This window comes from Telopea speciosissima, chromosome 11 (assembly GCF_018873765.1).
Source record: "Telopea speciosissima isolate NSW1024214 ecotype Mountain lineage chromosome 11, Tspe_v1, whole genome shotgun sequence".
Taxonomy (NCBI): Eukaryota; Viridiplantae; Streptophyta; class Magnoliopsida; order Proteales; family Proteaceae; genus Telopea; species Telopea speciosissima.
Genome location: NC_057926.1, coordinates 40,468,172 through 40,495,730, shown reverse-complemented (window position 1 = coordinate 40,495,730; position 27,559 = coordinate 40,468,172). Strand labels below are relative to the sequence as shown.

The following is a 27,559-nucleotide window of genomic DNA, read 5'->3' as shown; positions in this document are numbered from 1 at the left end:
GCTTGTCACTATAAAGCTTTATGCAAACTGAGTACATGATCATCTTGGAGAGGTTGTGTTTGTTGAGTTGCCATAACCAGGGGGTTCAGTTTCTAAAGCTGGCAGCTTTGGAGCTGTGGAAAGTTTGAAAGCAACCAGTGATGTCAACTCTCCAATTTCCGGCGAGATCATTGAGGTGAACTCGAAGCTTAGTGAATCACTTGGTTTGGTAATTCCACCACTCCCGCCTTGTATGTTAATTTATTTCCATTGAAATTAAAGAAAAGATAGAAAATTTAATATATTAACTCAAAAAATATGAACTAGAGACTCTAAGAAAAGGACACTCCCACTGTTCAATTCAGATTCTGTTTCCATTTGAACAGAGTTGTAAGTCATCTGCCTAAGCATAGTCATTTTGTAGATAGCAGCACTGAGTCTGCAATTTGTGTTATTAACAATTCCTCATCTACCATGTAGTCATGTACAATTTGGTTACTGTTAGTTCTCAAACTCATTGGATCTCTTGAGACCCCAAATCGCATTGACTTCTCAAGAAATTTTGCAGCACAAACATTCATCATTATGTGCTGACTTCGACTCCTAGACATATGTTCCTAAGCATTGCGGTTCCAAAGGACATGGATTCCAATGCAGATGTTGGTTATAGGACATGGACTCCTATAACTAGCACATAGTTAATGTATTCCTACTCTCCATAATCAACATAATCTATATTATTGAAGGCAGTTGATGATGATGATGATAGTAAAATGTTTAAAGCTCATTTATTTCTGGAATCAGAGTAACATTATACTGATATGATAGTATAATATCCCTCTGTTTACACAGCTGGTGATGAGACTTTCTCAATTCTTGCTCGGCAATTGTCTGCAGGCCTTGTATGAGGTAAGTACCTCAGTGAAGATGCTGGATCAAGCCGTTCGAGCCTGTACATGGACAATTAATTTAGTTTCAAATAAGATAGATGGATTATATACATATAGCCTCTAGAATGTATGTAGTGAAAATTTTGTCCCTTTTTTTTCTTGATCAAAAGCATCTCAATATTGTTCTATTATTATTTTATTTTTTCAAATTTCTTTTGTAAAGAAAACTCTAAAACTATCCTCAAAAACATTTCTATGTTCATTTAAAGAAAATAAAAATAAACTAGTTCAGATAAATTTAAAAAAAAAAAACAGAAAGAGAAATTGAACTCACTGATAATTGAGGAGAAAATGGTGGAGAAAAATACTGATCTCTAGCTTTGCAAGATCATTTCCAGGGCAAAGCCTGTTTCCTGCTCCAAAGGGAAGGAAAGTTCCTGGTTTTGGTATGTAATCCTGGGCACAAAGCACTTTTTACATATCAGACAACAGGGTATCATGGATACATATTTATGTTAACAGAAACAAAAACAAATGCATGATATCACTTACATCCCATCTGGATGGATTGAATTCCTTTGGATTAGGATAAATTTCAGGATCCAAATTAACAGTCCTGAACCAGACCAAAACTTTCCATCCCTTGGGTACAAGGTAACCTGAAAAGCAGGTAATTCCATTTCAGTGAACTACCAACTATCATGAAAAATTATTATCAATAGAAAGGAAATATAGTTGAAAAACTGACCACTCAAATTCATATCTTTTCTGGCCTCCCGGAAAACCACTAGTGAGATATTAATGATACGCAGAGTTTCATCGATCACCTACAAAACCAAGTTCAGATTGTTATTGTTTATATTTGAAGTACTGAATCAATTTGTGAGAATCTCTTGAACAGAGTTCATACCTTAGAAAGATAATCCATTTGTCTGACTTCCTTTAGTGTCAATCCCTTCTGCCCAGGTGGTCGATTCTTTACAATCTCCTCTTGCTCCACCTGATTCATTTCAGCAAAGTTCAGTTGGCAAGAAACATATAATCACTCAAATCTTGAAGTGAACTTATCCAGCCAGATAGGATTGACTCTCCAGAGTTACAATTTGCCAGCCTGAGTAATACAGAAACATTTCTAATGTAGATCATATCAGTGAGCATTCATATTGAACTTCTGAAATGAACCAAGGACTAGAAGTACTCATGATTGAGCTGGATTCTCTGTTTCACCTTTGCTTTCTTGAATACTTCTGGGTGGTGTTGGAGGAAGAGAGTTGCCCACATCGTGATGTGGCCGGAAGATTCATGGCCAGCATTTAAGTACATGAGAAGAACATCAATAATCTCCTCATCATTCAATTCTCTGCCCTTTTCATCTTTGACATCTAGCAGAGCATCCATCATGTCTTTCCTCCTGCCGGGATCAGAAATACCACCAGCTTTCCTCTGCCTTCTTTCATTCACAGCAGATTGAAAAACAGCTACCAGTTTTCTCCGAGCCTGAGAACAACAGAACCCATCTCAATTCCAATAATAGAAACAAAAATTTGATTTGTGTGAAATCAAAATATCATCAACTAGCAGTAAAGAAGCTTCTAAGGCCTCACCTTGAGTGCTTTATGATACGCGAATCCGGGGATATCAATGGCCATGGCTCTGACTCCATGGTTAAGAGCAGTATATTCCTTCTCTAGATCTGTCATAATTTGTTCGCTCTCGGTGCCAAGGAAAATGTACATAATTATCCTGAAAGTGAACCTTCTGAGCTCTGTCAAGAACTCAATTTCACCCATACCAGACCATTTCTCCAGGGAAGACACTGCAGTTTCCTCAATATACTTCATGTAAACAGATAATGCTTCATGGCCATTGACAGGAGCTGCAGTTAGCTTCCGGAGACGCTTATGTTCTTCGTCGGAGATGCCTATGAAGGATTTCTTTCCAATCAATTCAAGAGTGGCTTTAGGCCAACCGGCTCCGAAATTTTCATCATCCATCAAGACTTGTTTTGCAGGTTCAGGTGCTGTAACCATGATACATGGGTTTCCAAACATGTAGGCTTTGTAAACTCCAGGGATTCGACTATATCTGCATTTTCAAAAAAAAAACATCAAAGTTCTCATCAGAATCAATCTCCCAATACCATTATGAAGTGTTTGGTGCTGCAATTCAGATCGTCTACGGCGCAGCTGACCATAGCGGCCTGTGCGGTGCAGACTGGGCTGCGTGAGCAATGACCGCCTTACCCCCACTCGGGCAAGGTGTTTGGACAGGGGTAAGGCGGTCTTTGCATGCACGGCTCAATCTGTACCGCTCAGACCGCTACGGGCAGCATGCCGTAAAGGATCTGGATCCTTGGTGCTGAGCTTTGCCTCTGCAAGCTCCCTTATTGTGATTCAGATTTTGAAATATTGGGCTGGATTCAGTATTGGGCTTTATTGGGCTTTTGTATAGCAGCCATCCATTCTGTATGGGTCTGGACTTCCCATGTGCAGCATTCAGCCCGGTACAACAATGAATAAAAGAGACATCTACAGAGAGAGAGAGTAAATAGTCCAATGGGCATAGATGTATCGAAATCAGCCAACATAAAGGGTGTACCCAGTGTACGAAGCTCTCGCGGGGTTTGGGAAGAGTCATACTCCCTTGCACCGCGGGGTTTGGGGAGGGTCATAATATATGCAGCCTTTCCCGTAAATACCAATATTGGTTCGATGATATAGTCCGGACGGAGGATAAAATGATCACAATCCATATTGGTATCGATATTTTTACCCAAAAAAAATATTGGTATCGATATCTTTAAGGACAAAAATATTTAATACAATCGATATCGACTGATACATGTCAATATTAATATCGGTTTGGAAACTAGCCGATTCCCGGATAGGTAGTGAGCTAAAACTATGTTGTGAGGGTTTCCTCTCGTCAACAATCTTATGGAACGAGCAATTTCTGTCTACAAAACAAAATTATAGGAACCATGGTTCATAATCTTAGATCGATCGGCTGAGGCAGATTCCAAATCTTGATCGATCCAATACTGATCTAATGATATAGCCAAAGGGTAAAAAGGTAATAAAAAATTGATTTTTATTAAAAAGTAAAAATAATTCGGATCGGTATCGGATCGATTTTGGCCTAGACCGATCCCAAGAATAAAAACCATGATAGAAACTAGGGCTGCAATAGGGTTGGGTTGGGCCAGGCTTTATAGAACCCTAACCCAACCCTAAGTCCCCTTAGATGGGCCCAGGCCTGACCCGACCCTGACTCAGGGCCAGACAAATCCAACCCTGACTCGCCCTCAGGGTCAAGCCGGGTTGACCCTGATTGACCCTGATCATGGGGAGGGAGAAAGAAATGCATGGGCTGGAATGGACAACATTTAAAGTTTATACTGCATATATTATATCAGTATATATTTTATAGTATAATTTAAATTAGGATTGGACCAAGTTTAACCCGAGGCCTCAACCCTAACCCAACCCGACCCTAACTCAATACTAGAAATTTCTAACCCTGACCCGCCATCAAGGTCAAATATCTCAGCCCAAGCCTTATTTGGCCTCGAACTGACCAAGGCGGATTCAGACCGACAGAGCCAAACTTGCACCCCTAATAGAAACCATACAAAATGCACCAACATGAACACACGAACAGCGGAAAAGAAAAGGGGAAATGGGCTTTGAAAATGACAGACAACTGACTCTGCTCATGTTTTATCAAAAAAAAATATGACTCTGCTCATGTCCAAAGAACCGCCTCTGACATCTTTGAACCTTTCTTCTCTGACAATTATTCCAAAGGACAAAGTACATAAAACAAGAGAAACACCAAGAGAGTGAAAGAGAGATTTTTTTTCTTTTTCATAAAAGAGAAAGAAGAAAATAAAGGGGAAACTGACCTGTTGTAATAGCTGACGAAGAAGGAATCAGGATCATTGGACTTGAAAGCTCTGAGGAAAGTCCACATATTACCAATGAAAGGCCAACCCAGATCGCCTGGAGGGAGGTTAAACCTTTTCTCACCCAATTTGGTTTCATATAACCAAACATTCACATTCTTGATCAACCCAAACAAAGCAACCATCCCACCAAACAAAACTGTGAAACCCACCGCACACAGTAACCCACTCATCTCCATCTTTTCTCTCCTACGCTCTCCTCTCTGTTTGCAAAATTCTCTCCGCGAAACCCAATTGGCTTAGCAGCTCATACGTTTCTCTCTAGTTACTCCCCCCCTTTGTTGACTGTACCTGTATTTATAGTTAGAGAGAGAGAGAGAGAGAGAGAGAGAGAGAGAGAGAGAAGGCTGTGGAGTAGCTGCTGTCAAGCTGGATGTGAACGGTTGAATTAGAATCTGACCGGCATTTTATATAAGAGGGAGAGTTTTCTTTCCCAGTGCGAGGGCCAATGGGACTGTGAGTGGAAGTATTTGGATTGAGCACACATTAAGATGTGTGCGGTACAGCCCAACCATCAGATGCCTCATTGGACACTCGTGATGCCCTCCAAGGAAAGGATCCCAATTCAAAGCATTTCTCTCTTTATTGGGAGGCGGGGGTGTCGGGCTCCTCTCCTTGGATGCATCCGCCAAATGAGTGCCCAATTAGGCATCTGACGGTTGGGTTGCTTGGCATACATCCTGGTGCATGCTTAGGGATGTGTGCCAGCCAGCCCAACTGTTGGATGCTCAATGGGCACTCATTGAGTTGGCGGGCTCATTGGAGAGGATCCGGAGTTGGGTCTGAGGTGGGAGCATGACGCCTGTACGGGGGCCAATGGGAATGCGAGCGGGAGCATTTTCGTCTTATATGGGAGGTTGGGGCGTGAGCATGACACCAGTGCGGAGATCAATAGGAACGCAAGTGAGAGCATTTCCGTCTTTATTGGGAGGCGGAGTTGGTCATTTCATGGGCCCATGTCTAGCTGTAGGAGCCACGTTTCTGGATAAACTCCTTTTTCCTTTTATATTTGGGAAGAAGTTTTTGGTCCGGGGGTGTAATCTACGCCAGTGCTCCCATGTTTCTATCTCTCTCCTCCTCAAAACAAGAGGGTAGATGTGTCTTTTCATATGGGGAGGAGAGAGATAGACTCATGGGAGTGTTGGCGTAAGCGACACTCTTGAACAAAGGGTTTTTTCCCTATAATTAAACAGGGTTATAGATTCTAGTTAAGGAAACCGTTTCTCATATCATGAATGATGTGGTGTGCGTGATTCCTCTCTTTAAGCATGACACATTCACTACGTCTACACACAGATTTTTTTTTTTAATTTTTCAAGAAGAAAAAATTCTTATGTACGTAAGCATAATAATTAATAGGAGCGTTGTTCTCTATGCCAAAGCGTAGGCTGCGCCCAGGAACATGGGGGTGGGCGCAATGACCACCCTGTCCCCCTGCACAGGCTGCCCATGTGCCTGGGCGCAGCCTGTGCTGCAGCACAGAGAACATTCGCCTAGGGTAGCATACACAACCACTCTCTGTGTCTCTCACTCCTCTTTTTATGAAATGACTTTATTGCCCTCCAATATACAATGATGCCATTTTAGTAGACCTCATTAGTATACTCCCACAAATCACTTGCTTATAACATCTATTGGAATTATTTAAAATTTCTTTCCAAGAGGAGAAGATAATAAAATCCTTCATTGGTTAGGAGGGAGACTTTGAAAGAGTCCTTACAAGTTACAACATTGAGTTTGCAAAGAAAGTGTCAATAAGATCATCCCAATAAGGATATAAGAAATAAATGTTGAATTAATGGTAACTTTATTAGGGAAGACTATTGAAAAAGGTAAGCTCATATATCGATTTTGGAACTCTATTTTAGGTATGTCTTGAATTAATTAATTAGATATTAAGGTTTAGGACTCTATTTAATGCTAGTATTAATGGCACTTCCCTAATAAGAATTATAAGCTGGCTTAAGTTATATTAGGTAAGAATTTTATAAGACTTCTTTGTGCACAGTTTATTCCATTAAAATCATTGCTTTAATTTGGTAACCCAAATTTTTTTTTCTGATGAAATAGAAAATATATTAAACTAATGACCAAGTACAACCCTATCCATTGTAGGATTTATAATCCAATCCTCAATGGATTTCCGAGCTAGGTTTCCAAGATGTTCCAGGACTAAGTTATCAATACATAAACTGAAAGTTACTGTTGAAAAATTGGTTGTTAATTCTGCCAATTCCAAAAAGTTATGAACAATATTCCAGGGGATTGTTGTATGATCCGAAAGGTGAAGATAAGAGTACAGATCATTGTTGCTGCAAAAGACCTCTTGAAGATTGATCCCAGATTTTATGGTTGATGTCCAACCTTTAAGTAAGTCTATTAATTTCGCCTCCACCATATTTATAGTAGTATGTACACTTGCAGAAGTTAGATTATGTTATCCATCTATCAAAATTGAAAAAGCCCAACCGGTTAATTTTAGCTACGGATCAGAAATCCCTGCACAACTTAAAATAGGCCATTGTGCAGAAAATTAAGAGATATAAGATGAAGTAGGATTAGATGATATAAGTTTCTCGCTTACTCGTTGTGGTTTACCATGGAATATACCTGCTTTTCATCGTAAGATGATCAGGCGTCGTGACGATAAGGCTGACCAAATTGTTAAATTATACCTGTCCTTATACTTCATATCTAAATCCATTTTAGTGAGGAAAAGACAGTTGATCTATGACCACCCTCTATCGTTAACGAGCCCTCTGGATCCCCCGATAGAGTACTGGGGGAGCTCAGATACAAGTGTATTTCGATTGCTGAAAGGTAGAGTAATATAGGGGTGTTGTAGGGGATGGGGGACAAATGCTCATGTCATCAAGTCACTTAGTTACAGACCGAATAATAAAAGATGGGTCAGCCTTGGCCGAACCATGAACCACCTTGTTTCTTACAATCCAGTTAAAATAACATGTGATTATAAAAACAGAAAAACAAATTTGACCAAGTTATGTCAAGCATAATGGTTCTTAAGAAGGTTCTAGAACAATAATTGAACAGGGTCACCATTCTCTTTCTGATGCACTTTTAGTGGTTAAAGAACTCTCTTGCCATTAGATGAGGAGATTTGGAGACTACAAATTCAATTTTTAGACGTTGAGAGTGTAGGTAGTAATTTTTCTTCGTATTGGTTGGATTAAGGTAGATCTCTGCGCAACAGTAAGGTTGCTCCATTGCCACTTTGTGATCATGGGTTCGAATCAAGAAACAATCTCTCCTTGAAAAAAACAATGTTCTATTTTTCTTTGAAACTATTAAAATTAGAGATGTAAATGGATCGCATTCGGTCGGATAGTAGCATTATCATATTCGTATCCGTTTATATTCGGACGGATTCAGATAATATCCTACCGGTTTTCGGACGGATTTGGATAGTTTTCGGATAGTGACTTTTTAAATATGGATTCTCCTAAATAGATATGAACGCAGATCGAATACGAATTTTCGACTATCCATTGACATCTTTACCGTTTTTATGATGAGGGTTAAGGTTGAGACTTGAGAGTTCAATATTTACCCTTTCTTTTATTCTTCTTAGTCTTTGATTTTCTCACATAGATATGTGATTTCATGTATCACATTGTATAAAACAATATATATAAACCAATAGAAAATATAGAAAAAGAATCACATTATCATAACTTATAATTTTATAAAAATAAGATAACAAAATCCAATAAGGTAACTTAAAAAGATAAACGGACACAAAGATATGTTCAGATACCAATAAGGTAACTTAAAAAGATAAACAGACATAAAGATATGTTTCAGATATTTTATTACCGTCGGGATTACTAAACGAATCGGATAATAATCGATCGGATAGGGGGATTATCATATTCGTATCCGATTAGTTTCAGACGAATTTGAATTCTCCTAAACGGATACGAACAATGATCGAATACGAATTTTTGAATATCTGTTTACATCTCTAATTAAAATGAGAAAGTTGTTCTTGGTAGGAGGTATTAGCCTACTTGAAATTGACTAGCTGAAACTAAGAAGCAAATATGGGAACAAATTTAGAAAAAATATGCGGTTTGATTCAGGCCAAACACTCATGGTTGTGTTTGATTCGATTTTCGAAAGTATGGTCAAAAGCTAAGCTAATATATTCCTTCAATTTGATTAAATGTTTTTTCTTTGAATAGTTGAACACCACCATGCTTTAGGTACGACCCAACAAACAAAAAGAGGATTATGCGAACATCCTATCATATAATCAATCTCTAGAGCATTAAAAGTCCGAGTCAAAATCCACAACTCATGGTGTAAAAGAGGCCCTTAAATCTTTCTCAAACCAAAGTGGGGGAAAAAAATCCATTTAGAGGTCATATGGGAACCCTAACAGAATATTTCTTAAAAAACATATTTTTATAAAGGGCTGATGTTCTTTGTGTCGCAGCGCCGCCTACACCTAGACACATGGCCTACCATTCAAGGAGGCAAGCTGGTCATTTTGCCCCCGGCACAGAGAACGTTTGACCTTTTATAAATAGAGAATGTTGTTGTATTGTTATTTTGTTGCAATTGTGGGCACTCCGAACATTCAACTATGCTTTGACCTTGGAAGCTCTTGCTTTGTCGTCCACTATAAGACATTGCATCTTGTCCTAGAATCTAATCGCAAGAGCCTCCTCATCATGCTTATGTATTTTGGTATAGCTTTATAATTATTAAGGGCGCACATTCTCTGTCCGGAGCGCATTTGGGTGCAAGCTGCACCCAGACACATGGGGCGGGACAGGGGCAGTCATTTCGCTCACCCCCCTTGTGTCTGGGCACACCCTGCGCCCCAGTGTAGAGGACTTTATCCCATTTTTTAATTATGGATACTCTTGGGGTTATATCTCTTCTTTACCATTAGTTTCATGGATTTTGTTTTTGTTATATCTTTGAGCTGGAAATTCTTACCCTTGTATTGTTGCAAAACAAACTATCTATTGCAAAGACAATTTTGTTGTAGTTTATTTTGCAACATTTTAATAAGAAGTATTCGTCTAAGTTGTGTTTGTTACTGAGTAAAAAAACCACTTAAGAAAATGTATTCTAAAAAATCTTAGTTTTTATTATTTATCTAAAACATTTCCAAAATACTTAAATCATAGTTGCACATAATACTTTTTGTAATTCTTAATCTATCAATTATTATTTATATTCTCATTTCTACAGCTTTCTTTCTTTAATTAAGGCTCAAGACAATGTATATCTTAACAAAGCCACTAACTGGGAATATTTACAACTTTTTCCCCAACCTTGGTCATTACAAAATTTTCCCAGTATCAAAATCTGAAATATTTTCTTACCCCAAAAAAAAAAAAAAAAAAAACCGTTCTGATATATTCTAAGAATTTCCAGAAAGACAATACACCAGGGCAAATGGAAAAAGTGATATAAAACAAAAAAGGGTTTTTTTATCAAATGACCCCCCTCAAATTGCCCAGAAGTTCAAATGCACCCCTACTTTCTAAACTTTGTAACACTCTAGTCCAATCCATTAGTCTGAGACTTTCCTGTCAGAAGTTTGAGAGTAATTGAGGAAATCCAGAATCTAAGCACGAAATCGAGATAATATTTTCTGAAATTAAATCAAATCAAAGAATCAAAATAACCCGAAACTTGGAGTGAGTACCACACTAAACAGGATCGACTAAACCACAAAATCTGAATCAGTTTCAACGGCCAGATTTAAAAAAAAAAAAACCAAAAAACTCAGGTCTGAGTTACTAAGTAGACAGAAATTGGGTGATTTAAGATATTAACAGATCTGTACATCAGATACCCTCAAAAACAGATCGAGTTCCTATCTTAGGAGGTCTTCATAATCTCCAAAGCTCACCCAATTCTGATGGTCAGATCAGGCTGCGGTTGATAATCAAAACTGGGTGAAAATAAGGTAAAAACAGGGGAGCCACAGGTATTTAGATCAGTGATTAATGGGGTTTATGTCATCGGGTAAAACTCACCAATATTAGCAACTAGATCAGAGAATGAAAACTAAACAAATCAAAGATTAAAATCTTGGATTAGGAACGTTAATCAATGAGTGACTAAATCAGTACCTGGATCGAGCAAAACAGAGTATGATAATAGAATAAAATTAACCCAGTTCCCCACCCACAAGATCAGATTCCCAAGCCTGGTTCTCAAATCCCTCTTAGCACCCGGGGCACATTTGATAAAAAAACCCAATAAAAAAGGAAAACGGAAAATGTCATATATTTAGCCCATAAGGTTATGCCTCCTCAAATCTGGAAAGATTCTTTCAGGATCATTAGAATTCTGTATGGACACAAAATATGGAAATAATAGTTTCCAATCCTTGTATTGTGGTTTCATGCATCTGGTAATGCCTTCAGATCAAGTAAGAATCTTGAGCGAATTCTCTAACTTGCATCGACACAAACCCAGATTCACATATGCCACATCTGATGGTTGAGAATGCCAGACACAGGACTCCATCTACATCTTACACTAGTAACAAAGAGATGCATATAGAAGCCAGCATCCAGCATAGCACCTGATATAAAAATTACATAGGCTTATAAGCTTCAATAGTTGGCATTCAAACCTACACCCCGAGTGTTTCGACAGAGTTCGGAACACACAGAAGAGTCATTCAAACACAGAATAGTCAGAGATGGATATGGATGCCAGCATCTGGCATAGCACCTGGCATAAAAATTACACAGGCTTATAAGCTTCAATAGTTGGCATTCAAACATACACCGAGTGTTCAACAGAGTTCGGAACACATAAAGGAGTCATTGTTGTTTCATAGAGAATATATTTTTTATTTCATCATTCAAACTGTGACTGCTGAAGTATGAGAAATCCAACAGAAGGGAAAGTAGACGTAGAGCAGATGATTCTATTGCATTCCACAGCTGCATTAATCCTACAAATAATCAGCACTTCTGGTTAACAAAAGATTTGGCATGAAACTATGAAAGGGTACAGAAGTTAAATTACTGTCACTAGCGTTCGTTACATTACTAGTTTTGAGCTGTGTTCTTTGTCACATTCAAAACCAGAATGAAATCAAAGCATTTCAGGAATTTTTAGTTCTTGCGCAAACCAAAAGGGTACGGAAGTGGCCTGAAACTCTACCAACTGAAACAGGGCCCAATGGCCCAGGGGGGGGGGGGGATCACTACTCAAAATGATACAACAGACAACATTGTTTGTAAATGGTGACCTTTGGCATTATTTCCATATGTTGATCTGCAGGTTGATATTTGACATTACTTATCTCTAGTTAGTTGGATTCCTCCCAATCAAAAAGAGCCACGACCAAAATTTTTTCTTGCATCATATATCTGAACCATAAACACAATAGTGGACAAAGCCTAGATTCTCCATACCCACCAGAAGCGCACCCAAAAAATTAGCAAATTTACAATGAATACTCTATAGGTATGAAATTCTAGCATCCAAATAGAATATAAAGCTTGGGGGTGTCTACCAGTTAACCACACCAAAATTTATATTTGGAAAGCCCTATTACTGCAATCAATGTGTTGCGACCATAAAATGAACATTTCAAGCAAATAGCACACAAAGTTAGCATTTCAAATAAATAACAGACGAAGATATTGTTAGTTGAATAGGAAAAATGCAACCAAACAAGTAAGAAAACACCACTACTGGAGCATTGCTTTCAGAGTCTAGCATATACAAGCCAGATCAAATCTAACATCACCCATCTAAATTAAGGAAGCAGGAACAAGATAGCAAACAGAAATTGAGATCTAATTCAGTCATTGGCCACAAGAAAGCTTTATCAGTGAAAAAACAACATCCATCACCATACAAGATTAACGAAATTTTATTTCTCCGTTTCTGTTGACATCAGAAGAAGTATACAGAGGATCAACGAGACATTGACAGTAGCACCATCCACTTGACGCTTGTAGTTCTAGAAAACAACAAACCATATGAATCTAATATTACACGTGGTTCCCATAAAAAGAGAATTCTAATCCCAGCTAAACCTTATGGTTCTCCAGGGCAGCTGGAGAGGTTTCGGTATCTGTGTAGGAAATAGAGATCAGCTTAGACCTATACTTTTCAGCTGCGTCACTCTCTTTCAACTCAACTGCATTTGTGCTGTTTGATTCAGATGAGAGCTTTGAAGCAAGCACTGTATCCGGCATGCACTGTGAGATAGCAATTAGTGACTCACGAGTCAGCTCCTGAGATTCCCCTTTGCCAGGTACTTTGGTATCCATAAAATTTTGATGCTGTCCTCCTTCAAATTTCAAACCCCATTACTCCTTTTGACAATTAATTAAAACATAGAGACATGGCACCACACATTTATGTTAAAAACACATGTCTGAGACTGCAGCAGAACCAGTCATGAAAACAATCCGGCGAATGTAATGTGTCATGCAAAATGCATCTCTGGAATCATAACAAAGTTAATTTGATAATGAACAAATGCAGAATTTCAGGTATTCAATACTGAAGCCAATGGATATAACATTTAGGTCATTCAATTCATCTCAAAAACGATAGTTGGCATTCAATCAATTACCAATATATCGAGCAATATTTTCTCTGTCTGAAGGATTCCGTTGGAAAATTTTGTAATATCAAGACTTCAAAAGAAAAGGAAATGGAATCTTGAAAAACTTTGGTTTCCTCAGTATGACTAGCTCTTTTTTAAGTCAAGTTTACAATATCAAATTTCAGGTTTCCAAACATGATCCTCTCATTGACTAATAAGTACTACAAAGGACCGAATAATCATTGATCATACTCGGAATATAAGCATCAGTAACACTGAACTTAATTGAATATGCATGGGAGGGGGGGGGGGGGGAGTCAAAATCAAACCATACTATTGGCATAAGTATCAAATGTCATTGACATAATAACAGTGATGAGAAAATGCCCAAATTTCATGAATAACTATAACTTGAAATTCCAAATAACTGATTTTTCTTAATTCCCATTGTATTATTCTTCCAGGAGATTGCCCAGAATCATTGCACTTCTTTCACATCAATAACAGAAACTCGGTATACAACACCCTAGAGAGTGTAAGGTCCATGAAATTTTCACAGAAACAGGAACCAAATCATGTGAATCTTGTGAAACCTATTCTATTTTCTTTTCCTCCACCTTTGTTTGATCAAAACATGTCCAATTTAGCTCAAACTCTACTGTTTTCACTTTTCACAATCACATCACCAATATAAACACATGTTCATACATATATGAACTACATACGCAAATACATAGATAAACACAGAAAGAATCGAAGCAGAAACAGAGAGAACGAGAGAGAAGGGGGAGTTTAAGATCAAAATCAAGTAAAAAAAACAAACACGAGAACTTAACTACACAAACCCTAAACAAAAGAATATTGGACAAAAAAAAAACTTGAAATACTAACAATAGATCGAACACAAGAACTAATCCTTTCAGACAAATCAAACCATGTAAGAAAGCAGCGGCTTCAAGAGAAGAGAGAATAGTTGAATGGAATCGAACCTTGTCGAACTTGCGAGAATTGGTTTGACTGGTGAGAAGCTCCGAAACCTTTTACCCTTCCGCTTTTAAAGCATTCTGAGATTCGCTGTACAAATCCAATATCCGACCATCCAGATCCTCTACTGCCGAGCTGCCAGGCAGACCGAGACACAGTGAGGCACACAATGACCGTCTTACCCTCCATTTGGACAAGGCATTCGGGCAGGTGAGGGTAAGATGGTCATTGCACACCTCACCGTGTCTGGGCAGCATGATCCTGTCGGGCAACTCGACGATAGAAGATACAAATTGGGTATCCGATGGAGCACTGAGGTGGATCCAGATCCTCTATTGCCGAGTTTCCTGGCACGACTGTGCTGTGCAGACACAACAAAGCAGGAAATTATCGCCTTACCCTTGCCCAAACAGGGGTAAGGCAATCATTTCCTACTCTCCATTTCTACATAGCACGGTCTTTGCCAGACAGCTCAGCAGTGGAGGATCCAAATTGATATAATAAATAACATTTAATCTATAAATAAATAGCAGTCCTTGGTGTGTGTTGTGTATGTCCGCCATTCCACGGTCCCAAAAATCGATTAACCTTTTGGAATTGGCCCCAGAAGTTGATTAACCTTTTGGGATTGGTGTGTGGTTTGTGTGATTACACTTTCATCAAAAGATAAAAAAAGATAACAATCCTTGGAAAAACTGATCTGGAATGTTCGAGCGCAGTATCATTTTGATACTACTTCGGATTTCTGAACCATTCGATTTCATCATCAGATTGGCATTGTTGTAGTTTTTGACTTTTCTTTGGTTGTAGGCTTGTAGCACAAGCGGAGTACAGCGAGTACAAGCATGCCAGCTTGGAACATGCTGGAATTATCCACTTGTGAATAAAATAAAATAAATAGATAAACATTACCATAATACTCTGGAGACACGTTTAACTTGTGGTATTTCGAGAATACTATAAGGGTGGTCCAATGTCGTGAGTCGTGACTGGGTGTTGCGTCATTTGAGAAGCAGGACCGTATATAATAAGGGAGTCACGACCACGAGGCGTCCGTGAACAAACTTCCTTGTACGGTGGTCGGTCGATGCGGGGATTCCACTCATACCGAAGAGCATCGATGATCGACCTCTGGATCATTATCTTCTCCGGTTTCCAGTGAGAAGAGGCTGGAAATGACGATCTAACCCTCTATCCGAATACATTACTTGAGTGAGGTTAAGTCATCATTTTCGCTCTTTTATGAGAAGAACTGAACAGAAAAAAAATTCACCGAACTCCCCATCCCACTTGTACCGAAGACCTATGCTCTCTGTCTATCTCTTTCAATTCCATTTTTTAAGACCAAATTACTTTCACTCTGGTGTTTGAAACAATAACAGAACATCCTCCGTAGTTTCAACATTTACACTGACCTCTCTTGGATGATTTTGGGATTTACAAATAAGCCCTTTTCGTTTAGTTCAAACAGTTAATTATAGTTAAACATTTGAAAAAGGTCATACTACTCTTCAATAATTTACATTGACCATTTTACCCTTATGAGACATAACCCATAACCCAAATCCGTCTCCTCCACTGAATGTTCAATTGTCATCTTCTTCCATCTATCTCTTTCTTCTCTGGGGATCTACGAACCTCCTGTCATCGCTAAGGATTTTCTAGTAAGAGAGCTCCACTCTACTGTCGCTATAACTCTACATGTCGACGATATTGAAGAGAAGAAAGGGAGGAGCTCCACTTTGCTGCTGCCAAGATAACTAATTGTTTCCCCCCAAGTTCTTTGAGCTCCACTTTGCTGCTGCCAAGATAACTTATTGTTTCCCCCCAAGTTCTTTCAGTCTGGAGACTGTTGATGGATCAAGAAACTATTCTGATTTGCTCCAAGCGACGATGGACTCTATCAGTGCCTTAGTACTTCAAAGACTTTAAAAAATAAAAAATTGTAATGCCAAGAAGAGAAGAAGAAATCAAACTACATACTTTGCACAATGTATTTGTTGAAGTCTTTACAACTCACTAAATCCGAACTGATGAAGTTTACAACTTGATGATAATGAATGTCTTATGAAGCAAGCCAAAAAACATGTTGATGGATGAAAATCTACGTTACACTACTCTTAAGAAAAAAAGATAAATGACAAAAGACTTGGTGTCTTGATTTTGTTGGATCTTTGTTTTGAATTTCTCTTTTTATAAGCATCTTTGGTAGTTCAGGTGGTTTCTGTAGTTACTAGGTAGTTTCACAACTACCCACTTCTTTGAGAATTGGTAATAACAACCTTGTTGATCGTTCGTCAATCATTGATCGTTTTTGTCACTGATTGTTTTCGATCATTGACCATTTTCTGACCATTTACAGTCACTAACAATTTTTTGGTCACTAACTGCCCCTCACAATCCTATTTGAACGGGGTCACACGAGTTTGAATAGGATTATAGACACGCTTTTATCAGTCTTATGTTCGGTCTACTGACCGAAATAGGGTGTAAACACTTACGAAGCCTCTCCTTCCTCCCGGTAGGGATGTATGATATCTTCTTGAGTTTTTGTGGTCAGGACACTCGCACCCACTTCATCGATTATCTCTTTTACTGGTTGGACCGGGATGGGATTCGCACTTTTAGAGACGACAAAGAGCTAAACAGAGGAGAGGATATCTCTTCAGAACTGATGGCAACCATCACAGATTCTAAGATTGCAATAATTTTGTTCTTGTGTTTAGTAAGGGTGCGTTTGGTAACGTTCAGAATAGTGTTCTGAACAGTTCTTTTGTTCAAAAAGAACAAAAAAACATGAAAAAGTGTTTGGTTTTGCGGTTCATTTTTTCGTTCTTTTAGAACGAACCGGAGATCTTGAGCACCAAAAGAACGTTTTCAGACTGCCTCGAGACGGTCCGCAAAGAACAAAGAACAAGACGCAACGAACAAAGTCACAAATCACGGGTTTTTTTGGAGAAAAACACAACTCTCACATCTCTCTCGCCTCGCTACCACGAATTTGGGAGACGACTAAAGGCTCAATCTACAACCCTAGGTGAGATCTCTCTCTCTCTCTCTCGCTCTCTCTTCCTCTCTATCTCTACATGAAGGTAGCATTGTTTCCCTCTCCATGTTTCTCTCTCCCTCTCGCACTCTCTCGCACTTCTCTCTCGCTCTTTCCCTTTCTCTGCCTCACTCTCTCCTTCTCATATACTCTCTCTGTGTCATTGTTTTGGTTCATTTTCTCTCTCTCTCTCTCTCTCTCTCCCTCTCACCGTCTCTCGTGTGGAGATTATGGAAGACTGATCCAATTTTTTTTGATTTTGTCTCGTGAAGTGGATCTACACCCTACAACCGAAAACAATAGACGGATCAGCACCCCTTTGCTTCCCATTTGGTCTCGTAATTTTATATCTTAGATCTAGTGTAGTCTACTTTTATTTTCTTTTAAATTTTTTTCCTGCTGTAACGGATCAGCACCCCTTTGCTTCCCTTTGCTTCCCATTTTGATTCATTACAATATGGATGACAAATAAAAATGGTTTTGATTTTACAAGTTGGTATGCCTCTAGATGATTCCATGGTAAATTTTGTGAAGTTGGAGTTTTCTGGTTTACTCTCTTCCGTCTTTGATTAGTAAATTCAAGGTGCAGGAATTGCTTGCACTATAGCTTTTCATGGGGAATAGTTTTGCAGACTGAATCATAAGTTGGGACAGTTGGTTGAATAGTTTTGCCACTCATCTTTTGACTTGCATTTTTATTATTTTTGTTATTAATTTGTTAGGATTTCTTTTTCCATTTTTATTGCTATTATTTCTGCTACTGTATTTTTTACAACATGTTCCAGGGACCTGGAGAAATAACATTAAATAAGAAACTATCATTATAACTCCTACAATTGATTCATAATATTATTTATATCAATTCCAGAATTGGTAATTGTCCTGAACATCCTGAACTGTCTAGGAAGCATGTGATGCAGTCATTGCTATTGGATATTTTTTGTCCACAATGGACTAGTTTCCATTGTCTGACCCCTCAAAGAAAGCATAGTCCACAGGGAAGTATTCATTGTCATAGAGGCTAAGGAATGGGTAGATATTAACAGTGAAAGGGGCATCATTCTCATTGAGGTACTGAACTATTTCAATTGTAAGTTCACGTATGTCTGACTTGAAGTCACCAGCAGAAGGGACTGGCTTTGAAACAGGGGAATTGTAGATATTAGCATTGAATGGAACAGTTGCTTTGATACGGTTTCCAAGCCCAACCTCATTTAAGGCTTTCTGAACATTTTGCAAGGCAGGCAGGGTGACTAGTGAGAAGGTGCCATTGTATGTCTGGAGGAAGGGTTCATTGCCCACAGCAACATACTTGCAAATTTTAATGGTTTTTGTTGAAAACAAAGAAACCCATCAAGTAGAAAAGGAAAAGGACAAGAAGCTCAAGATAGAATGGATTAAAACGAAGAAGAAGAAGTAGAAAGAAAAAAACAGTCTCAAAGAATAATACAGAGAAGGAAGCAACAATATAAAGAGGTAGCAATGGGCTTTTATGCACCACAAGCTACCAAGTGCACTAGGCACTTGTTCACTAAGCAGGGGTTGTTAGTAGGCCAATCCATGGAGTATTTCAGCCTTGAATTTGTGTTAAAACTAGTAAGCTCACATAGGGCTATTCAAAGCGGACAGAAGTTATATAACAAGAAACTCTCAGAAGTCTTAACTATCCCCACTACATAATTTTGGACTTATTAGCGATTACTCCTTGCTTGGCTAGATCATTGGCTATCTCATTTGCTGACTTTGGCTTCTACTGGAATGAGGTATGAGGTATTCTCTTAGGAAGCAATGTGAATGATGAAACAAATAAGGTGGGTATAAACACCAAGGCTAACTAGAGGCTTTCCTCATCCAACCAGTGACTATAGCTGAATCATCTTCCCAAGGGAGTTCACCTTTACTTGGAGGAGGAGATTGGCGAACTCAATAGCGGATGAGCTTGCTTGTAGCTTCTTCTTTTTTGGGGGTGTTGCTGGTCAGGCACTCATTGAATTTGGGGTCCTATCCTTTGATGTAATCTGTTTTTGTGTCAGATTTTACGCCTCCTGTTGTTGTTATACTCTTCCTTTCTCCTTGTTCTGTTTTTTTTTTTGCCAGTTTTACTTTATGTTCTCTTTCTTAACCAACCCATCTATCATGTATTGTTTTTTAAAACATGAACATGGTTCATATTCTTTGTACTTCGTTTGAGTGTTCGGTACATAGCATGATTCAAAGAAATAAGAATTAATAACCAGATTTGGATTAGTAGGTGGTCTTAAAATTTTTCTTCTTCTTTTATGGGTACATGGTAATTATGATGTTTGATCCTAGAAACCTAGATATATCTCCTCGATATATTTGAAAGTTCAGTTCTCTTTCCCTTTCTAATCATTGTTTTGTTTTATAAACAATTAATCATGAAAGTTGCAAGTCACACTGCTTAATGCTCCAATTAAACTTGAAACTCATCATCACATCTATATATTAAAGAACTACCACCACACATCTCCACTACTACTTACTTCTTCATATTTGATCAGTAGTACTACCACTACTTTTCCATATTATTCCCAACATTCTCTCTTTCCCATATTATTCTCAACATTCACATTTCACAAATCACATGCATTCACTGACACATTCCCACTCATTACTCCCACAGGCACATATCCATGCATGCAATCCTATTAATTTTTCCAAATTACACTCCTCTTTTTTTACTTTTACCAATATTTATTCTCTCTCTCTCTCTCTCTCTCTCTCTCTCTCTCTCTTTTAGTCTAAAACACTCACATTACTACTATTACAACTCCATTGATCATGGATGGAAAAGAGGGGAAAATATATATATATATATATGGAAAATGAAAAACAAAAAAGAAATGATAGGGCTGTCTTGTGTTTACAACTAACAATCCAATATATCCATGTATTCATCATAATATACCCTTTGATGCTTGTTTTAAGCTTCGATTGGCTGGTGTGCATTAGGAGCGTAATCGTAGATCCATACTCAAATCACCTTTATCATTGTCCCATCCTCGTGTAATGGAAAACCCAAACTACAAGATAAGTTCCTTCTTTATCAAGAAGAAAATTGTGGTTCCTTCTCTATTACCAACCAACAGTTGCAAGTCACACCGCTTAATGCTCCAATTATCTCAGAATCGTAATCCAATTGAATCAAAACCTATATTAAATCAAACCACTTTATTGAACAAAGAAGGAGTCACAATCCTTCATTAGTCATTAAAGTAACCCTAGATTTCAACCATGAGGTCCAAACTCCAAAGTCCAAACCCTCTTAATCTCTTATCTTACCTCCACACTTCGTGTCACAACTTTGAGCTCTCTCTGTTTTCAACTCACGCACTCCAAATCCACCAAATCTCGCCCTCTCTTCATTCTCTTTACAGTCTCCGGTTTGCATATCTCGTGATCTTTTTTTTAAGCTCTTAAACACATATTTCCAATTTCTTTCCCTCTCTTTAATTGCATTTAATATATCTTTTTCCCCCTTGGGTAATTGGGATAGATTTGTCTTTAACAACTCATGACAGGAGAAACGGTTCCTCACGCATAGCAAGATTAAGCTCAAGAATTCAGTAGTTTTTCTTGAAAAACAAGCACATGGGTTCTTCTATGCAGTCCCTTTTATGGGCCTTACAGGACTGAATTCTCATTGCTTTCCTTGTACAATTTGTGGGTCTTCTCTAATTTTTTTGTTCTTACTTGAAGATTACCCATCGCTTACTTCAGAATTTGTTCTATAATTTTTAGTACTTTTGTTCTTGGCCAAAAGGGCCAAATCAGTGTGGTTAATACCTATATGTAGCCTTGAAAACAACATGTTTGTATGGAATTGTTTGGGTCTTTTGGTTATGGTTGAGGAGTGGTTCTCTTTCAAGTGGACTAACCCTAGCTTTGCTCATTGTGATCAAGCCTCCTATTTCTCTCTTTTTTTTTTTAATCAACATTCTTCAATTCTTTGGTAATGAATATGACTATTTATTTTTTTGGGTAATAGATATTTTTATTTCATATTGTTTGTTACATAATGTATGTGTTATTATTCGATATTATGGCTACTTCATCAAGGTCAAAAGGAAAATCAAAAGTTGGTCCTGTATCTTGGTCCACTAACGAGGTTGCCTTACTAGTTCGGTTGATGGTAGATAATGTAAGGCGGCAACAAGAGTGGGGCAACCTTCAAAGAAGAATGGGTAGGATGATATTCGACCGGTTGGAAACCACTCTTGGTAGGGTGTTCGATAGGGAATGATAAGGAACAAGTTCAACAAGATGAGGATAGATTATGGAAGTTTCAAGTCATTACTTCAAACTACAGGATTTGAATGGAACTCAATCACCTGCATACCATCGTTGACGATGACAAAGGTTTGGGATAAAGCTATAGCGGTAAATACTATACTAATATCTTCTTTGGTTTGATCTAAACTATTATATTTAGTCTTATGTTGATTATGTAGTAAATATCTAATAATTTATTTGATATTGTATATAGGCAAATTCAGGATGGAAAAAATTTAGGCATCAAGGTTTGGCACATTGGTCGAACTCCAAATTATATTTGGAGATTCTTATGCCCGTGGAGATGGTCATTTGGATAACACGCAAGACCGGGTGACAACGAGATTGATGATCTAGATGTTGATGATGAAATACCTACACCAACCCACACCACTTCAATGGGTCTAGATGACTTTGAAGTCAATGAGGTTGAGGAAGAGACTACACCATAAACAAGATAGAACTCCAACACTAAACGGAAGGGAAGTATGAACGGTAGTGTGACAACCGCTTTGGATATGTTGGAAAGTTATGTCGATAAAGATAGAGAAGGCAACTCGCAAGTGTTGAGGCTACTTCAAGTTTCGCCATGGCACGCCGTGACTCCTATCGATACAAGTGTTTTGGCATGTACACGTGTCCTTGATGAGATACTTGAGATATAAGTAAGGACATGTATCTCAAAGCCTTAAAACAAATTAGGGAGTCAGGACCGTGGAGGGAATCATTCATTGGTTGTAGGCCCGACAGGAGGATGTGGTCATTGGAGGAGTTATAGGGTGATGTTATTTAAATCGTGTGGTTGTTTGAAACAATTTACTTATGTTATGTTTAATTTGGATGGTATGATGATACAATCTTGTATTTTTTAAATTCGTGGTGGTGGTCCAAACAATTTAGGTTGTGTTATGTTTAATTTGGATGGTATGATGATACAATCTTGTATTTTTTTAGTTATGTTTGAAACAATTTACTTATCGTATTATGTTAAAAGTTTATTACTTGTTGTGTATATTTAGCATCATGACAACAATATACCAGTTCAAGAATGACTCTTCAAGTGATGAGGATGACTTGATAATGGTAGCCGCAACTTTAGTTGCCGCACAATCTCTATATACAAGAGAACCTTGTAGGGATGGTAGACATCCAGGATCAATTATGGTCCATGAAGTTTTGAGTGGTCATCTTTTCTTGTGATTTAGCATGGAAAGACTGTCTTCCAAAATCTATGTACACCGATGATATCTAGAAAGTGGTTAAAAGATTTGGCTTTTTTTTTTTCGAGAGACCATTAGGTAAATAACTTTCTTATTTGGCTAGAATATATTTAAATTTTTCTTATTTTATTAGTTGAGTTCAATCTCTATACCATGGGATTTGGACCGTTTTGGATCCTCCTATCTATTGTAAGCATCATGGTATGTAGTGTTAAACTAAAATCCCTTTTTACCAATATTAGTAAAACCTTAAATATTAGAGAGCAAAAATATTTCTCAGAATATAAGCTAAGAAAACATTGAAAATGGTTTTAATCCGAACTCCAAAGCATCCATACTGTTATCTTCAGGAAAAGAGTGCAAGAGAGGTCCTGAAATCTTAACCAGAAAATGAGTTCCATTCGCAATGGCAGTGTTTCCAGCCATCATGTGAGTTGCTGAAATAATAGGGGTGGGAATGTTTATAGGGGTGAGTGGTTCCTGGGATGTGTCTTCAATTGGATTTGGAGGTGTAGGTGTTTGAACTATACAAAAAAATAGAGAGAAAGAGGGGCGGTGGAGAGACTAACCTTCGTCGAAGGGTGGCTGGGCAAGCGGAGGTCTGCCGGGGATGATTTGGTCTTCTACACCTTCGCCGGAGATGGTGTGTAGCAAAACCCTAAAAATCGATTTAAGGGATTTTTTGTTTGGAGGAGAAGATGTAAATAAGGGTAAAATGGTACTTCATGTTAGTCAAGGATGTAAAAAGGGTAAAACTGTCTTTTACCTTTCAAAACTAACACCGTCAATCGTCAGGGGGAAATACATATATATTGAAACTACGGGGGATGTTCCGTTATTGTTTCAAACACCAGAGGGTGCATGCAATTTGCTCTTCTTTTTTTTATCGTTCTATTTCTTATTAAATTTCTCACAAGTCTCTTAATTGTTATTCATTTTTCTATTTTTATTTTTATTTGAACACAGTGGTTTTATGTATCAATCCTGGTTAAGGGTGTCAATCTTGGATAAGAAATGACCTGTTAGGAACCAGAACCGCCCCACCCAATAGTTTATTCGTCCGGCTCTAGATCTATTGATTAAGTTATTGGTCTGGTTCTGGGTCTGCCGATTAAGTAATTTGCCTCCCAACGGTTTTGGAACCGATAGCCCAATTAGGAATCGTTGAACTGAAACCAGTACAAATACACATCCTAACTCTATATATTAGATAATTCTTAGAGTTAAAGATTATGATAACTAAGGTCTTTAGTCCTTTATTTTTTTTTTCAGTCTTTCAATTTTGGCTGGTATCTCTTGTCCCATACATTATTTTACTAAAGAATAAAGATTCGATTATTAATTTAAAGGTCCATTTTGGGAATGCTAGCTTAAGAACAAAGATTCGATTGTTGATTTAAAGGTCCATTTTGGGAATGCTAGCTTAAGAACGTGCCTTAAAAAATCTTAGTTTCGCAAAGTGGTGGTGTTCCTACTACTTATTAATTGAATATAAAACAAGAGGTAATATGGGCTAGTTTCATGATTTGAGAAAAAAAAAAATGACGGTGGATTGCATATCTCATGTGATTGAAATTAGTCTTATTATAACATTATTGAATATATATAGCATAAGAAAACGCTTGAGTTGTTGTTGTGCTTATATATGTAGCATGTGTAGGATGTCAATGGATATTTGAAAATCTATATTCGACCCGCGTTCGTATCCGTTTAAGAGTTGAATCCGTCTGAAAACTAATCGCATACGAATATGATAATCTAGCTCCACTGATTATTATCCGTTTCGTTTAACAATCCAACGGTAATAAAATGTCTGAAATATATCTTTGTGCCCATCTATCCGATTAAGTTACCTTATTGTATTTTGTTTTCTTACTTTTATAATTTTATAAGTTAAGATAATGTGATTCTTTTTCTAGATTTTCCATTGGTGTGTATAAATATTGTTTTATACACTGTGATACTTGGAATCACATATCTATTAAAATAAATACAAGATTAAATCAAAAGTAAAAAATCATAAGAAAATCAAAGACTAAGAAGAGTAGAAGAATGGGTAATTGTTGAACTCGTAAGTGTCAACCCTAACCCTTGTCAACAAAACGATAAAGATGTCAACGGATAGTCGAAAATTAGTATTCGATCCATATTCATATCCATTTAGGAGAATCTGTATTCAAAAAATCACTATTCGAAAACTATCTGAATCCGTCTAAAAACTAATAGGATATTATCTGAATCCGTCCGAATATAATTGGATACGAATATGATAATGCCACTATCCGACCAAATTCGATCTGTTTACATCCTTAAGCATGTGTTAGGGATATTTTTTTTATAAAAGTTTTGAACTGCTTGGATCTGATTAGGAACTAGAACCGGCCCACCCATTAGTTAATGGTCTTGGATCTCAGGTTTGGAACCGATTAACTTATTGGTCCGGTTCCACTCTTGACCTCTTAGGGCCGAAACCATTAAGGAACCAGACCGATAGCCCAGAACCGGACCAATTGACACCCTTAATCCCAGTCGATATCCATTCAATACCAAAAAAAAAATTTAATAATAATAAATTAGTAGTAAAATCAATCTGACTGGTCTGGGAATAGTTTCGATACATAATAAGTTACGAGAAAGTAGTTTAAGGTGGCATGACCATATTTAATAGAGGCCTTTGGATGCTCCATTAGAGAGAAGTGATTTGATTCAAATTGAAGGAATTAAAAGAGCTAAGGCCATATTGATATCAATTTTTACTGATATTCTATTTTTTTTAATCTTTATCGATATCGAATTGGTATCGGCTAAGACTGATATTGATATCTTTAACGGGAATAAAATAAAAAGCGACTGATGAATAAATATTTTTAAAAAAAATATTAAATAATTTTAAAACAAAATGATCAACTTTAAAGAAAAAAAGAGAGACGATTACCCCAAGGGGTCAGCTCAGTTGGCAAAATATCGACTCCTCAAATAAGAGGTCATGAGTTCAAACCACCTTGGGGCCTATCGTCATCCTCTAATTCCCCCCCCCCTATTATACAAGCTCTTAATCCACACAAAAAAAAAAAGAAAAAAAAAAAAAAAGAGAGACGATTAGTTCAATGGGAGACGAAAATGATGTTTTAACCTCCTTCGGGCAGTGTGTTTAGGCAAGGAATTAGCTCGTCATTTCCAATCCCCTAGGAGAGGAACTGGACCACTGTACCAGACAAGGAACCCTGCTCGATACAATTCCTGCAATTTCTCTCTCATAGGGGGTGGAAATAACCACCTTACCTCCTGCCTGAACACACTGCCCTGATGGGGTCCATCCCCCTCCCTATTAGAGGCACTAGGGAACTGTATCAGACAGGAAATCACAGGAGATAATTTTCCCTTGGGGCTCGCATGGATTTATGGAGTTAGGTTGGTGTTGGTGAGAAATCCAACACCTACACACAGGGGCACAGCGCATGTGGTGGAGGTAGCACGGGTGTGCCAGAGCCTTTGACGCAGGCCCAAACGGAACCGGAAACGGCCTTTCTTAGCTTCCAACCAAGATGAAACGGCCCGTTCTAACTTAAGACCGAAGTGAAACGGTATGTTTTGACTGACAAAACGGCCTGTTCTAAGAGATCAAAAATGGTCCGTTCTGACTTCGAACTAGGACGAGAAGGGAATCATTCCATGCCTGAGTAGCTTTAAGGTCTTTTGGGTGAAAGTAAATCACGATGGACAAAGCAAGGAAGAAGATTGAAGATCAAATTGCTTACTTGCAGTCAATATCCGATTGGAGTCATTACAACTTGCAAAATCCGACATTGATGAGATTTACAACTTGGTGTTTACACTGCCATTGTTCTACGATCGAATCGCATAATCTCACAGAGACGAATTTGATGAAGCTTCACAACTCTGCCAGCCATGGATTGATGGAGCTTGCAACTTAATATTAATGGTCGCCTTCTGAAACGGGCCAAAAGACAAGATTGCTGGAATTGTTCTCCAAGCATCTCCCAAAAACGGTCTTGATGAAGCTTCCACAACTCTGTCAGCCACGGACTGATGAAGTTCGCAACTCGATGATGGTGGTTGTCTTCTGAAACACGGGCCAAAAGACATGGTTGCTGGAGTTACTCTCTAAGCAAGGCCTACATGAATGCCCCTTGAAACACAAGCCAATGAGGCATTGGTGGCTGGAACCCAACTCCAGCAAAAATTACAAAGAAGGATGAAAGATTACATCCTGAAAGATAAAAAGGGAAAGGATAAAATAAAGATAAAGTGCAGGGTGTTTTGTTGATCCGTTAGATGATGTCTTCTCATTTGCTTGGCTTTGTCTTATATAAAAGATATTCACTTGGTAACTCCCATAACCACCACTTCCACCTGCTTCCTTGTATTGGGGCCACTTTCACTCCAAAGTGCTAAACTCCTGTGCCATGTGGCCATATGGGGTTGGTAACCTCCCACCATCTACAGCCATGGCGGGTCCCACCTTTCCACTTTGTTAAATCAAATTTAAAATGGTAACTCCTTGATGACAGTGTGCAATGCACGACCCTATGTCACATATAACCGAATCCCAATTTGTACGTGGAATTTGGGTACAAACAGTTGGGAATCGCCCAA

At 38.1% G+C, this 27,559-nt stretch overlaps 1 protein-coding gene and 1 long non-coding RNA gene across 2 annotated transcripts; one reads left to right on the top strand and one right to left on the bottom strand.

Annotated features, from left to right (window-relative positions):
* Positions 1-37: 37 nt before the first annotated feature.
* On the top strand, positions 38-26,456 carry LOC122645732. The gene is made up of 3 exons (XR_006330507.1): positions 38-208; positions 14,197-14,207; positions 26,444-26,456. It is a non-coding gene; the product is annotated as an uncharacterized LOC122645732 (long non-coding RNA).
* Positions 736-5,012, bottom strand: LOC122645731 (ent-kaurenoic acid oxidase 2-like). The gene is made up of 8 exons (XM_043839072.1): positions 4,774-5,012; positions 2,474-2,954; positions 2,097-2,366; positions 1,780-1,869; positions 1,618-1,696; positions 1,422-1,528; positions 1,204-1,325; positions 736-929 (listed from the first exon to the last, which is right to left on the bottom strand). Exons 1-8 carry the CDS (start codon positions 5,010-5,012, stop codon positions 824-826), a joined length of 1,494 nt encoding a protein of 497 aa, XP_043695007.1. The 3' UTR covers positions 736-823.
* Positions 26,457-27,559: the final 1,103 nt, after the last annotated feature.